At 32.2% G+C, this 15,951-nt stretch overlaps 1 protein-coding gene across 1 annotated transcript in view; it reads left to right on the plus strand.

Annotated features, from left to right (window-relative positions):
* Positions 1-540: 540 nt before the first annotated feature.
* Positions 541-15,951, plus strand: part of LOC111365394 (acetyl-coenzyme A synthetase, chloroplastic/glyoxysomal) — an 18,948-nt gene continuing 3,537 nt past the window's right edge. Inside the window, exons 1-10 of the mRNA XM_022985897.1 lie at positions 541-1,144; positions 1,221-1,364; positions 1,468-1,623; positions 1,725-1,847; positions 1,965-2,133; positions 9,252-9,334; positions 10,063-10,164; positions 10,254-10,342; positions 10,431-10,521; positions 11,246-11,359. Of these exons, the coding sequence (XP_022841665.1) occupies positions 650-1,144; positions 1,221-1,364; positions 1,468-1,623; positions 1,725-1,847; positions 1,965-2,133; positions 9,252-9,334; positions 10,063-10,164; positions 10,254-10,342; positions 10,431-10,521; positions 11,246-11,359 (1,566 nt within the window). The 5' untranslated portion in view covers positions 541-649. The remainder of the gene's footprint in view (positions 1,145-1,220; positions 1,365-1,467; positions 1,624-1,724; positions 1,848-1,964; positions 2,134-9,251; positions 9,335-10,062; positions 10,165-10,253; positions 10,343-10,430; positions 10,522-11,245; positions 11,360-15,951) is intronic.

Consider the following 15,951-nt stretch of genomic DNA (forward strand, 5'->3'; position numbering starts at 1 on the left):
ATATATATCAATGTCAAAATTAATTTTAATTAAATATTTTACGGGGCCCATAATTTTTTAACAACATATTTGATCAATATTTATCAAATTCTATTAAAAATTTAATTTTAATCCCTACTAAACAGGAGCTAAATATGATCAAAATATAGCCGAATGACAAATTTGAAATTTGATTTGAAAGTGATGACCCGAGACATTTTTTGTATAGAATGAATTTTTGAATAATAAATTTTTGGAGAATATATAGTTAAAAAATAGAAAAAAATTTAAATTTACGTAAAGAATATTTTATTACGAGTATTTGTGATTCTTATATTTAGCCCATTCCCATTTTCTCCATCAAAATGCATTCTTGAACACTAATTGACTCCATTTCAATTTGCATACTTTAATAAAATAATATTACATGTAAATCTAAATTTTTCTTTATTTTTGAATCACGCATTTTTCAACATAATACTGTTGCAAAATGTATTTTTTGGGAAAAAAAAAAATTAAAGGGGGCTGAACAACCCCTTGTTTTCTATTGACTTTTCAGAATGAAAGTGGCGTGAGAATGGAAATGATAATGGTTTCGTTGCGGGTGTGTGGAGGTGGGGGCAGGTTTGGTAAGAATTAGAGTTAGCCATTTTAGGTACAAACTGAAAAGATGGCCCTTTGTTGTAGCAATGATTATAATATTCTCCGGAGGAGTCCTACTCTGTATACACAGGATTCCGCGCAAGAGACGGCACCGACACAGATCTTCTTGAATTCAAAATTGTTTAACTGGGTCAAACCCTGTACCAATAAGAAGAAATCCTTGCATTTTTCTCCGCTGACTCATCGGAAATCATCAAGGTTTCGGTGTTCGAGTTATTACCAATCCAGTGGTTATACTATTACTTTGAGAATAAGATTCTTGTTTTTCGCCATGGATGATCCTTTTGAGAGATCCATTTCTTCACGTCCTTCGAAGAAGGCCTTGACGACGTCGAATCATCTGCGACATGTGGAATCTTTGGCCACTCTGCCTTCTGGGGCCGGCAGGATTTCCAAATTAAATGCTGTTATACTTGGAGAGTCGCTTGCTTCTGAGGAAGACGATCTCGTTTTCCCCAGCGGCGACTTTTCTCGACAGGCCCATGTCCCTTCTCCCCAAAAGGTTTGTTCGGTACCTTATTTTCCTATTCACTTGATCATCTGTTTCGGGTGTATTGATTTTGGTAATTATGGTCCAGTATTTGGATATGTATAAAATGTCAATTGAGGACCCTGCTGGATTTTGGTCAGACATTGCGTCCCAGTTCTACTGGAAACAGAGATGGGGCCAACCAGTGTATTCGGAAAATCTTGATATCCGAAAGGGGAGAATCAAGATCGAGGTAAATGTTTATTTTCATAACATTTCGTTTTCAAACTCATGCCCCACATTTTCTTTCGTTTTTGGGCTAATTGGTAGAATTGAAATTTTGCGTACGAGAACAGTGGTTCAAAGGTGGTATGACCAACATCTGCTACAACTGTCTAGACAGAAATATTGAGTCAGGAAATGGCGAAAAGACCGCTCTTTTTTGGGAAGGAAATGAACCAGGTGAAGATGGTAATTTGACTTATAACCAGCTGTTGCAGAGAGTTTGCCAGGTTAGATTTATGCTCCCCTTTTGATTGATTATTTGCCCCTTTAGAGTGATTCTCTTATTTTTAACTAGACCTTTCTCTTGCCTAATGGATTATGCTAACAGCTAGCAAATTACCTTAAACACATTGGCGTCAAAAAGGGTGATGCTGTCGTGATTTATCTACCAATGCTTATGGAGCTGCCAATAGCTATGCTTGCTTGTGCTCGCATTGGTGCTGTTCACTCGGTACTGCACAGAAAATTTCTTTTTTATTGTATCTGTTATTTTCCTTCTGTAGTTCACTACTTCATTATTTTTCACAAACCTTGGAAATGTACAATATGATGCTTCCTCTATGTTCAGGTTGTTTTTGCTGGGTTCTCTGCTGAATCACTTGCCCAGAGGATAATGGATTGCAAACCAAAGGTGGTAATAACTTGCAATGCTGTTCGAAGAGGATCAAAGATCATCTATCTCAAAGATATAGTTGATGCTGCCCTTGCAGACTCTGCTCAAAATGGCTTTGCAGTAGGTGAGTCTTGAGTTCATAGCTCGGGCAATGTTCCTTCCTTTTATAAAAGTGCTATTTATCACAAAGTCCTGTGGAAGAAAATTCTTGTCATTTTTAACTAATGAATAACTGTGAACTATATCTCAAGTAGTGGGTTTATACAACCATAAAGATGTGATTGTTATAAGAGAAAATAGCCTTAAAGATGGGTTGTTGGTTGCATAGACCTGGAAGGTTTCAGTTTTCATCATTCTTTCAGCTTAGGAAATTGAAATAGTGCAAGAATTTCAAATTGAACAAAATTTGTTATAAAACTAAATCCATCCGAACTCTTAGATGCTTCATTTTTCATGTCCTATTATCATAGATTTAGCTATATTTTCTTTATTTTTATTTTTATTTGGGCATTTGTTAGTAAAATGTCTAGGGTCTCCACAAATATAACATTTACAGTCTTTTTTAGTTTTTGGTTCTCTAATATATCTATTATAATTAGGTCTTTTGTTTTTATGATATGTTCTACTTGGTTTAATATTATACTTCTTTTTATTTTGATATTGCCTCTTATATTAATGTTTTTAATCTTTTTTATATAATTTTTTCTTTCTTCTTGTATAATTATATGTCTGTGGTGTGTATAAATTTTAGCAAAAATAATAATTTAATTTCTTTATTTGCTTTCTATACAATATTCTTTTAATTTATCAGTTGTGAAATTTATGGTAGCACAAATAGTTATTTCTCTTGTTGGGTTTCACTGTACATCTTTTCTAATTTTACTAATTTTAGTTTATTTTGTTTAAGTATTTCTATCTGTTCTTTTATATTAGAGATTCTAGCCTTGTTTCGGATTCTAGCCGTGAGATTTACTATTCAATGGTCCTATTTTCCTTTCTAAATCTTTGATAAAATGTCTAGCATAATTTAATATTTAATATTATTATTTATATTTTAAATGAAGTTGTATGCAGACAATTGATTTACTACAATCCTAAATATAAAAGTAATAAGATCATCTAGTAGTCAATACAGATCAGCAGCCTTTATGGTTAGAAATCATAGTGAAATAAAAAGAGGAAAATCTAGAATGATTATAGACTATAAAAGATTAAACGATAATACTATAGAAAATGGATATAAGATATCAGATAAAGACATGCTAATAAATAAAATACAAAATAGTAAGATATATTCTAAATCTCAATACTAGAATCTCTAATAAATATGGAAGAACAGATAGAAATGTTTAGACAAAATAAATTAAAATTAGTAAAAGTTTTAGACATACATAAAAATTATAAGACAAAATGAAGATAAAAATAGTAAGAACCCCAAAGTTGCACACTTTCTACGTAGAAAACTTTGTAATAAGTAAAATCAAACTTTTTCTTAGGAATTTAATTAAGTATAAGACTTTTTTACTAATTAGAATTTAATTAACATAAGATTTTTTTCTATTGGAATTTAATTAGCAAGACTTTTTCTCTTACTTGAATTTAATTAGCATTTAGATTTTTTGTTACCACAACCCGAATTACAAACAAAATCACTCAATTTTTAATTGCCACCCGAATTTATATAAAAACTATTTACTAGTCTAAAAGGTAATTAGTTTATGAAAAGAGTAGATCACTTAAATTTAGAAATCTTAGGAAATGCTTAAAAGAAAAGATGGTTTAGATATAGTTTCTTTGATTTGTAATTTTGATAAAAATTTTAAGCGTCTTTTACACTCTGAGGATAAATAGCTAAATAGTATTGTAGATTTACTCGTAAATCTAGGAGAAAATTTAGAAAGAAACAATTTAAATAAAAAGGTAGAAACCTTATTAGAAAATATAAGTCAAAATATAAAAACTCTAGAAAGTAATTTAAAAAGAAAATTGAACAATACAGGAGAAACGGATGTTAGTCCTAACTTAGAAAAATTGGAAAGTAGAATTAAAATATTCGAAAAAGAAAAGTCAATAGATACTAGACAAGATTTAGAAAGTAACCAATTCGGGTGGCAATTACGAATTGAAAATCGGGTGCCAATTAAGAATTGAAAATTCGGATGATTTTGTTTGTAGCTAAGAAGCACCGACACGGACACGAGTGTCTGACACGATACGTGTCGGACACGCCGACATGTGATTTTTTTAAAAAGTTCCGACACGACACGTTGATTAAAAAAAAATTTTGTTTATTTTAATTTTATAGTCTAAAGTATTAATTTTTTGTATTTATTTAATCATATATATAATGATAAATAGAAATCAAACTTGACATTAAATTCATCAATGTTTCTTAATGACATAAGTTCAAAAAGTAAAAATGAAATTAATTACATCATTCATCTTGAATTTCTTCAACATCTTTATCTCCATCAGCAAATACCATCGCCTCCAATTCCGGTTCGTCTAGAGATAAATTAGCGACTTCAAGCACACCAATATCTTCAAATTTATCAAATACATCTCCACCAATATCCCACATTTTAGTCTCTCCTTGTGAGTATTGCGCACTCCTCCTTGACAAGAGACAAAGATTGCTATGGAGGAAAGCCAAATCTTCCGCACGTTTTGGAGTTAGCTTATTTCGTTTAAGAGAGTGCAAAAAGGAATAAGTACTCCAATTTCGCTCACAACACGATGAAGAAGATGGTTGCCCCAATAATTTCAAAGCATAACTTTGAAGCATAGGTGTGCAAGCACCATAAATAACCCACCAAGTCTTTGGGTCCAAGTGGTGACGATCATGGATGGATTCAAAATCACCAAAGTCATCTTCCATAGTTGAGAATTTGGCATACTCCTTATTCACCATAATGCACTCTTCATTTGATAAGTACATCTTAAAGCATTTTATTCTTTCTCTTGAAATCTCTACATCTCTATGAGGAGCAAGTCGAGTGGGATCCTCATTAAGTCATTCCCCGCTATAGTACCTAAACAAGAGGAAAAAAATAAAAAAATGACAATTCATTTAATAACTAACTAAACATATTAAATATTATGATAATGTAAATAAACATTAAATGTATGAATTAAATTTAAAAATTACCTTCGATTTAGGGAATGAGACAAGCAATGAAGTGGAGTGTTATTTTTGTTCCAACGATCTACAAGTATCCGATGAACAACATTGTAGAATGATGATTCCTCTTCTTGAACTTTTTTCTCATTCCTATAAATTATTCCTCTCACTTTCTCAATCATTGTATCCCACATGTCGTAAACCAAGTGAAGGCAAGGTTTATTCGTATCACAAAATCTAAGCATGTCATAAATGGGAGAAGTGAAGGAAAGAACATAACTTATAGAGTCCCACCAAAGATCATCAAACACTTTCAATTTTACAAAACTTGCCTTTGTCATGTCATCTTCTCGATAAAGTGACCATTTTTCACTAATAACCAAAGCTTGAAGGCCACGTCGAATAAGCTTAAATCTTTTTAACATGACAATAATAGAAGCAAATCTTGTCTCTGCTACGGAAAGCAACTTCAAAGGCACAAATTCATTAAACATTGCTAGTCTCATGGAATGGTTCATGATAAAAATTTTTATAATCATTACATCATCATGAAGATTAGTAATCCAATTGCATTCCTCATATGTAATCAAATTATTTTCAACATTCTTTGCTGCACAAATGTTCTTCAAAGCAAGATTTAGTATGTGTACAACACATGGTGTCCAAAAAATATGAGGATACTCCAATTCAATTATTTGTCACCTTTGCAATTTGGAGCATTATCGGTTATTACTTGAACCACCTTTTGATGACCAATTTCATTTATAACCTCCTTCATCAAGTTAGCAATAAAATATTTATCTTTTGTTTCACCGGAACAATCAACCGCTTTTAAAAACATTGGTCCACTCTCGGTCACCGCCATAAAATTAATTAGTGGCCTTCTTTGTGGATCACTCCATCCATCACTCACAATGGTAACTCTTTTTTCCGCCCATGTGCCTTTAATTGGATTTAATAATCTTTCCACATTTTTTTTCTCTTTTTGAAGAAGAGTAGTTCTCAACTTGTTGTAACCGGGAGGCAAATATCCCGAAATTCGATTATTGGAAGCAAGAGTATAAGAACTAATGTAATAAGGATTTCTTGCAAGAGTAAAAGGCAAACCACTTGAATAAAACATTCTAGCAATTTTGGAATCCAATTGGTCACGTGTTGTCACATTAAAAGCACTTTCTATTGCACTATTCTTTCTTTTCCTTTCCTCCAAAACATAACAATCCTTAAAACCCATATTATTCGACGGCAATGGCACTCTTTTCCCCATCTTAGTTTGCATTCTCAACTTGCCTTCATCTTCCATTTTTTGCATTTCACATATATCTTTCATAGTTACTTTTCCACAAGCCCCAATTCCATAGCCTTGTAATTTTAACAAATGTGCCTTCACTCTTGTGTAAGAACTTATCTTAGTTGCATTACAAAAATTATATTGCCAAAGAATGTTACCACCCTTTTCATTAAATTTATCAAGTTTTGTAACATATTTCCAAAAAGGTTTAGACAAATCATCATCCATAGCATTATCACTCATAACTTCAAAAGAAAAATAATTTCAAATACTTAAGTAAAATATGAGTGATATTACCCGAAACTTAAAAAAATATCTTCTTCTTGATCTTGCAAATGATTTTTCAAATGTGGATTGATGAAATTTTTGAAAAAGATGAAATAACAAAAAAAAAACTTGGATGTTCTGAAAATTTCTTACAATTTTCGCAAGTTACTGACTGAGGAAGAAAATGTATGTGTTGTTATATAAGTTTGATTTGTTGTTGAAGGGTAAAATGGTACAAATTGATCAAAAAAAGTATTGTACATTATTTTATAAAGAATTACAGCCATTGAAAAGATACAAAACGTGTACAAAAGGAGAAAATTTATAGTGGTGGGCCCACAAATTGAAATTTGCATTGGTAAATCATGACTTTTCATTTCAGCCGTCTCTTCATCTTCTCTTCTCTCTTTTTTTCTATCTTTGTCTGACAATCAACCAGCTATAGGTTCTTCTTCTTCTTCTCTTTTTTCTTCTTTCTTTCCACTGGTTTCTTTTTTTCGGCCCACCAAAGCCACACATGACTCCGTGACTCCGACACACGTCGGCGACGTGTCGGACGCGTATCGGTGTCCGACTCGTGTCGGACACCGGTACGTCATCGTCGGGAGCGTGTCGATGCTTCCTAGGTTTGTAGTAACAAAAAGTCTAAATACTAATTAAATTAGTAAGAGAAAAAGTCTTGCTAATTGAATTCGTAAGAAAAAGTTTTATTTTATTTATTACAAAGTTTTCTACGTAAAAAGTGTGCAACTTTGGGATTCTTTCTATTTTTATCTTTATTTTGTCTTATAATTTTATGCCTTTTTGTCTTTTCTTATAATTTTCAAGATCTTTTATCAAGAAATTCTGACACTGAGAGATAGAAAGTTCAGTGATTTGTTTCTTGATCTGTAAAGAGGAGCCACCTTTATTTCTATCTAATGCGGATAATATATGGTTTTCTATAACAATTACTCTACCAATTTCTCGATTTTCTAAACAAATATCAATAATTTTTTTTAAAACTTTCTAGTAAATAACAAAGTAAAGTAGATAATGTATAATTATCTAATGACATAAAATATTAGAACTAAAGATCAATATGTTTGTAATGACTTTAGAGTACTTTACTATTCAGCAAATTAATTTCTTCAATTTTTTTTTTTTAACTCTCTTTTAATTTTTTCTTGATCTTCTAAGAAAGGCTTAAAACTATAATTAAAAAGATTATCATTATATTTAAAATGGCTTAAACAAATTCCCAAAATCGGGATACAAAACAGCCAGCTTAACTCAAACTCTCTCTTAATTTTTTCTTGATCTTCTAAGAAAGGCTTAAAACTATAATTAAAAAGATTATTATTATATTTAAAATGGCTTAAACAAATTCCCAAAATCGGGATACAAAACAGCCAGCTTAACTCAGAGGAATACTTTATCTTTTTAATCATGGAATCCAAAGTAAAGAGGTTAAGAGCGTTATAATATAGTAAAGATAAAAAGATAATTTTTTCTGAATATATTAATTGGTTACTTAGTGTTTCCTCTGTTAGGCCTTCCCTGAAAAATAAATAAAGTAAATGAAAATTATAAACAATAGAAAGTGTGAAAAAAACTTACTTTAATTCTGAAGTTTTTGAATTTATAAAGATGTCACTGAATTTACAAAGAATATGGAGAGACTTTTGAGTCAAGTGTGAGAGTGTACTTTTTTGTTTTTCTCGGTGTATTTTTCTTTTTGAGTAGTATGAGTATTTATAGATTATATATGTATAGACACACACACACACACACACTCACATACATGGAAAGTGGGGGTGTATTTTCCAGTGGTAACTTATAGAGAATTATGAAATATTGGTCATTGAATTTGTTTAAATTAGAAACATTACACTACATCTAAATCTACAAATGTCAGTAAAAACTACGAAGTTTGAAATTTTTTACTTTTATCTTATGCACAATCTTTTTGAAAGCCGATTATTAGAAATAACAGATTAAAATCTCATTATGTCCCTATTTGGTTCAGCTACAAAATTTGATTAAAATTTAAGTCAAACTCAACAATTAATATTTAATACACATTTCATGGGACCTACAACTTTTGAATCACACGTTCCATTAACTTTTATCAAAGTCTATTAACAGTATGATTTTTATCTAAACCAAACACTATATATTTCTGATATAGAATTCATTTATCCGGTTGCAAAGAAATTCATTTGCTTTTCTTTATTTTCATTATGTTTCTTGGTTAGCTTTGTTACCGCATGGCAGAGGATCTGAAAGGAGAGGAAACTGTACTTATCTTTTCATCTTCTTGCTTCTGCAAGAGGCAAAAATGTCTAACCAGCTATATCGTGCTTTTAATTTTCAATTTATTCTACTTTATTCCCCAATGTTTTGTAATGCACAAATGAATAAATAATGAGAAAACTAACTGCTAAGTTTTGTTTCTGATTCCTTCTCTTCTCGTGTAATTTCTCTGTTATCAAAACTATTTTATGTGCACATCTTTGGTAAATGTATTGCTCCTCTGAGGAAAATAACTTCCTGTTGCATTTGTTATGTATTTTTTTGGCAGATGTATGTTTGACCTATGAAAATTGCTCTGCCTTGGAGAAGGTTAAAACTAAATGGCAGGAAGGAAGAGATACGTGGTGGCAGGTTGGATGCGAACATGGCTGAAAAGCATCGTTATCATCCTAGTTTTCTGTACTTGGAAGCATAGACATATAAATTAGAGCAAGCTTATAAAGCTATGAAAGTATTTCTAAATTAAATTTAGCTTGTTCCAAAAGTGGTATTGACATATGACTCGTTTTGATGTTAGGAAAGCAAAAGTTTACATGGTAATATTGTACATGCCAAGTAAATGCTTATGTAACACACTGCAATACTTCTCTTTTACAGTTTAATTCTTCACCTTAATTTAGATCCTTTGCATCCTTGACAAGTTTTTTGTCTATATGGAAATTGCAGAAATTTATGTGAAGACATTACTGATATGTGCTAGTCTTGTTTCTATTCAATTGCAGACGATAGCCTCATCTAATAGGTCTTTGGGCACATATATTTGAGCTAAAGGTGCCCTGAAAGTCTTGATTGAATATTAAACACATTTAAGAAGTATTGGACATATTTCACTTTTGTCATAGTGGCATTGATACACGTATCAGATATGACTCCACTACATAATTCTCCATGCTACTTTTTCTTCAATCAACCCTACATAATTTTTTCAATGTTTCCCAATAATTTTGCTGATTATTTTCCACTTATTGGACGAAACCTCTCTTATTTATTTAGTTTCAGATCTTGTGTTTTGTCATTGATCCTGAGGATATCATTTTATTTACTCAGATAGTTTGTCTTCCTTGTCTGCTATCTTCCAGGATGTTGTTACTAAATATCCAACTACTTGTGATGTGGAGTGGGTTGATGCAGAGGATCCACTATTCTTGCTCTACACAAGTGGAAGCACTGGAAAGCCCAAGGTATGAAGTCACTGGAATTTTGAAATGCCTTACCTTTCCTGTCATGCTTCAGTTTTTTCAAGAAATTACTTTTTTGATCGATTTTGAAGGGAGTCTTGCACACAACTGGAGGATACATGGTATATACGGCCACAACATTTAAATATGCATTTGACTACAAACCATCAGATATTTACTGGTACACCAAAAATTATTTTTACTGTTATTGATTTAGCACTTGATCATAGCTGCTAATGTTTGGCCTGTCAAATAACGTCTTTGCTCAGGTGTACAGCTGACTGTGGATGGATTACTGGGCACAGCTATGTCACTTATGGGCCTCTGCTGAATGCAGCAACTGTTGTGGTTTTTGAAGGGGTAATTATTCAAATACTTCTGGTGTGCTTAGTCACTCAGATATTAATAGATGTCTGGAATATAGTTAGTGTGTGTTCTACTAGTAGGATCCTGGATTCAGAGTCAAATATAAAAAGAAAATTAAGTACAGAAAAATATAGTAAATCTAGGGGAACAGGTTATTATGAACTATTTTATGAAACCCTATTTGCTTCTTTTACTACTTGTTCAACCAGAAAAACCTCAATCTCCATGTCTAGCAATCAGAACCTTCTCTTAAATAACAGCACTCCATATCCTTCATTACCTCCAAATAGATTTGTTATGATTTCTATTCCTCTTCTCCCTAGATCTCAATTCAAAGGGTAATAATCAGTCAGGATAAAACTGGGGCCTCTCCAAGATACCAACAAATGAACTATACCATTTGATCCCTTTATCAGCCAAATTTTTTTTAATGAAATACATCATCAAGGGATTTGAGTAGCTTTGGAAAGAGTGTAATTCATCCTTATGAGAACAATTCCCATCAAAGACAAATATACAACAGTTTGGACTTTTCAAAGGTTTATGATCACAAATACAAAAGACAACTACCGTGAACCTCTATTAGTCATTTCTGACAAGTTAATTGGTTCCATCGTGTTCTAAATGAGATGATGAATGTGTTGTGATTTTGTAAGTGAATACTGGCATGCTTTTTTACCATGACGAGATCCAGAAACTTATTTTGAATTTCCTGCAGGCCCCCAATTATCCTGATTCAGGACGTTGTTGGGACATCGTCGACAAGTACAAAGTGTCTATATTCTATACTGCACCCACACTGGTGCGGTCTTTGATGCGTGAAGGAGATGAGGCAAGAATATAGCTTAATAATATACTACTTAGTATTGCAGTCTGGCCATCTCTATTTCATTATTACTAGGTTTATAATGTTACTTTTAGTCAACTATATTTTTTATTTGTCTTTCGGGGGTTGTGGGAATACCTGTAGATGGACCAATTTAACGTGTTTGTCTTTCATTGTGTATGCTAAATTTTTGAAGAGATATGGGTGGTAAATTTCTACAACTAATGTATGATTAGTTGACAAGAAGCATTAGAGAAAAGTAATTTACTTTGATGCAGCTAAATGCCTTAGTTTCTCGTGGAAAATCCGGGAAAGAACCTTGGAAAAGGAACTCCGTAAGCAAGAAGTATTAGTTTTTATTTAGATAAAAAAAGCTTAGTGCTTCAGTTCTTACTCAAATTTGAATTCGAAATCCCAACTTAGGATAGGAAGAAAAACTAGAACAACTCCTAAGAAGTCAGGTTTACCTATCTTGGTTCCCAATTATGCTTTCTTCCTGCAAAATTTATTTACTAAATTTTCATGTATACTTTTGCTCTTGTTAAGGCAGGGAATTTTTAATATTATCATCTATTCGAACTCAATAGCTTGAATATTTTTATTAACAATACAATGAAACAACCTAGATCTATAAGTAATGTTCCATGAATAAACTGTATCATCGTTTTTAATACCTTTACTAGAAATTTGATCGTGGAAAAAGGGAAGTTTAGTTGAAGAAGAAGCATACATGGTCCGTATTTGCAGAAGAATCTTCTTAGGGGTTTATCATGCAGAAGAATCTTCTTAAGGGTTTATAATATTTTATTACAATGAAGCTACATATAATGTGTTTAGTTATAATAGGAATAATGATGATAGTGGAGAGTCAAGATAGACAGTCATGTCCTAAATGGTTGTTGTTTTATATTTTAGTTTGCTTTTTAGTAGTTGAGGAAAAGTTGAAGAGGATATAATGTGTATACTTAAAGCAGACTCGACGAAATCTAGAAATAGGACATTAAGCTTATGTTATCGGAAGATGCTACCTGGTTAAGAAGGCAAGCCAAGTAGAATGGTTATTAGACCAGATATGCTGTGTGTTGGCGATGGAAATCCTAGTAGAGATATTATATAATTTACTTTTCGAATTGTATACTTATTTTAAGAAACATAATTAGGGTTTTATTTAATTGATTTTGTAGTATTTAAGTTTTTTACCTTCAAAATGGATATTTATTTTAGGAAAACATAATTAGGGTTTTATTTATTAGATTTTCTAGTAATTTCCTATGTAAATTACACTAGTTTCAGACATATAAAAAAGGACTTTATGTATTGTAATAGTTAAGACTTTGATATTGAAAAAACTGATATTTTCTCCCTCTAAATTCTCTCCCTCTTCTTCTTCTCTCTCTCTCTCTCTCTCTCTCCGTCTTTCCTTCTCGATCTCGTTTTTGTTTAATTTTGTCTTGCATCAATTTGGTAACAGAGCACAAGTCACTTCCTTTGGCCAAACAAGTATTGTAAAATCCGATGTCCACTCCCCTTAACTAGCCGATTCCATCCCTCTATGTGTCACAGCCTTAGTTACTGAAAATCACCATGAAAGCCCCAAAGCCTCTCAAACCAGCTTTTAAACACGACCCTACAAATGCAAGCCAATATGCTAACAACTGAAAAAGCACAGTATCGGTGGGATGAAACCAATCCGCGCTCACCATAGACCCAAATCCAAAAACAAAAAATGAAAAAGGAGCTACAAAAATCGGCTGAAACAAATCTATTGAAGAAAAAAAGTAGAAGAAAATTATATTTTTCTTCTCACTCTGAAGTGTTCACTGATAGTGCAGAATCCTTGATTTCGAGTTCTATTATCTGTTTTCTTTCATTGTTCTCAGTTTAAAAAGAAAAAGAAATTGCAAAATACTTTCTTCAAAGGTGGTCTCCTCCAATAGGTTTTTAACCATAGTTTCAGCCTTCAGCCCACAATCCACTAGATGTTGTTTCTGTAACGCCATCACTTTAGAAAGCATAAAAAATCTGTCATTGTCCTCCTCTGCCGTCAACTCTTCAACCTAGATTTATGCACCACAACTGCCATAACTAGTGCCACCTATAGTTTCCTCCTCCTCCTGTTTATATGTCGCCTTCGCTATTGCTCTCTCTGGGTCTTCTTCTGGTTTCATAAGAGATGTTGTATCTCTTTCTCTTTTCGCATACCTTTCAAGTGGTTACTAGGCTTGGTAGATTTAAAAAAATTAATAAAAAAAAGAGAAAAAAAAAAAGAAAGAGGGGGAAAAATGAAAAAGTATTTGCACCATAAAGGCAAGTTCCGTAGCAGCACCGAATTCTCCAATATTAAGCTCGATCGAGATTCTCAAGAGCTTGGTGCCCTCGAGTTTCCTACCATGTTCATTCCTAGCAAAAAATTATTTGATTCTAGCATAGTTAGATTGCACATGCTTAACAATGATTCAGACATTAAATTGCTCCCATTTGAATCTTGATCACGTATCAATTTTGTTCTACTTGAACCTTAATTTACATAAATACTTGGGCATCTTCTTTTAAAAAATTAGAAAAGTAGTAAAAATTTAAAACTTTTGCTTTTTGAAAAGATATTTTTAATATTTTAGGAAGAAAACATGAACAGTTTAGTTGTTTTCCTTGTTTTAGTATTACTCAGCAAAAATATTTATAAAGGAAGGGGAAAATTAACTGATCACTTTAACATATGTTCGATCCCATAATGTCGTGACATTTCGTAAAATGTTACAAGAACAATTAATGATAAATGGAAAGTAGCTTCTTCGGCTTCACTGTCTTTTAATGGACTCCCGCCTTTACTTGAACAAATTGAGGTTTGCTCTCATAAGTAAACCAATGGTATTGGTCTACGATGAGCTAGTAAAGGATGAACATGTTAGACAAGTGGCAATTGCTTCTTGCCTAAACGAAATATTTCAAATTATGGCACCCGATGCACCCCCAGCGTGATGAGAAAATGAAGGGTAAAATCCATCGAATTATATGTTGATGGAGCTAGATACTTGAACTCATGTCGAATGTAAACTACTATGTCATGTTAGATCTAGATGGTGAACGTTTGATAATTGACATATTTCAACATTTTCTTTCAGCTCTAAGAAAAACCGAAGTAGGGAATATCTTCACATTCATGTCAATGATTATCTCTTATATTGGAAGAAAGTGGCAATCTCTCTTTGAAATTGCTCAACCTCATATTGGATAGTGTGAAAAAGAACAATAAGGAGGTTTTTTCTTTTATAATGAATTTGGTAGGTACACTTTTTGATACGTGTGCTATCAAAATCAAGCCTTATTTGGTACAATCTATCAAATGGTTAGAGGTTTGTTTCAATAATTATAGTGCGATTGTCTCCTCCCTCTACAAAGGGGCTAATGATGCTATTGATTGGACTTACTTTCATATATGGAGACAAATTATCAATCCTAATTTTCATTCGAGATTAGAAGTCAAATTGTTTACATTATGAAACTTATGAGCTTGTTTTTGATGCGTAATATAAGTTTGAATACTTTAATAGTGATTTTTATGTTTTGTTACGTGTTTCTTTAACATGATTTTCTATACACATTAAGAAAAGGTTATTGGGTCAGTCACATGAAAATACTATATTTGACTGGTGATCTCACTTGAATAAAAGTTATGTTTTCAATATGCCAGAATTATTTCCTTATCGGGGCACCGTTCGAGTTATCGTTGTAGTCATTTATTTCTTTAGGCAAATCTGCGCTGCTAGTCCATTGTGCACCTCCTGACCTCCCTATGTAAAGTCAAATGGTGTTTTTGTGGATGAATTGCACTATACACTATTTGTAGAAGTTTGTTAATGGTATTTGGTCAGTAAGAAAGATCGTCCCCCTTGGTTATGCCATATGTTGCTAGCAAGAGTTCAATATCAAATACTTGGTCGAGACAAAATATCAGCCTTCTCCAAAAATGAAGTACCAGTCTATCTTACCAAAGTTGAATTCTCATAGTTGGGAAGAAATGATGGTAGAGATATTATTTTTTAATTAACTTTTTAAATTAAATATTTATTTTAGAAAGCATAATTAGGATTTTATTAATAGATTTTCTAGAATTTTCTAAATTAAATTAGTTAGACTTTGATATTGAAAAAAACCTATATTTCCTCCCTCTTCTTCTCTTTCTACTCTCTTTTGCTCTTCCTTTCTCAATATCGTTCTTATTTAAGATTGAGTCGTACATCAGTTCAGTTAATGGGTTAAAAAGGAAAAATGATTTAGATGGTTGGGGCATTTGTTTCCTATATCCATAGAATCCTCCACTCACAAGAGTGATGTGATCCCAGTGGAATAGGTTGGAACGAGGAGATGTATACCACAATTAACACAGTACTATGTTGCAAAATATTTGATTTCTTTGGATCTTTTTGTTATTTTAGCAGCTAATCGAATGGAGCTGAAAAAATGCATTAAAGTAGCAAACCCATATTCTGTGGGAATAAGGTTTAACTTGTTATTTGTTGATGTTGTATGATGGAGCTACTTTGGGTTGATTTTTTTTTTTTTTTTTTTTTTTTTTTTTTTTTTTTTTTTTTTTTTAA

The sequence above is a fragment of the Olea europaea genome, chromosome 17 (assembly GCF_002742605.1).
Source record: "Olea europaea var. sylvestris chromosome 17, O_europaea_v1, whole genome shotgun sequence".
In the NCBI taxonomy this organism is placed as follows: domain Eukaryota; kingdom Viridiplantae; phylum Streptophyta; class Magnoliopsida; order Lamiales; family Oleaceae; genus Olea; species Olea europaea.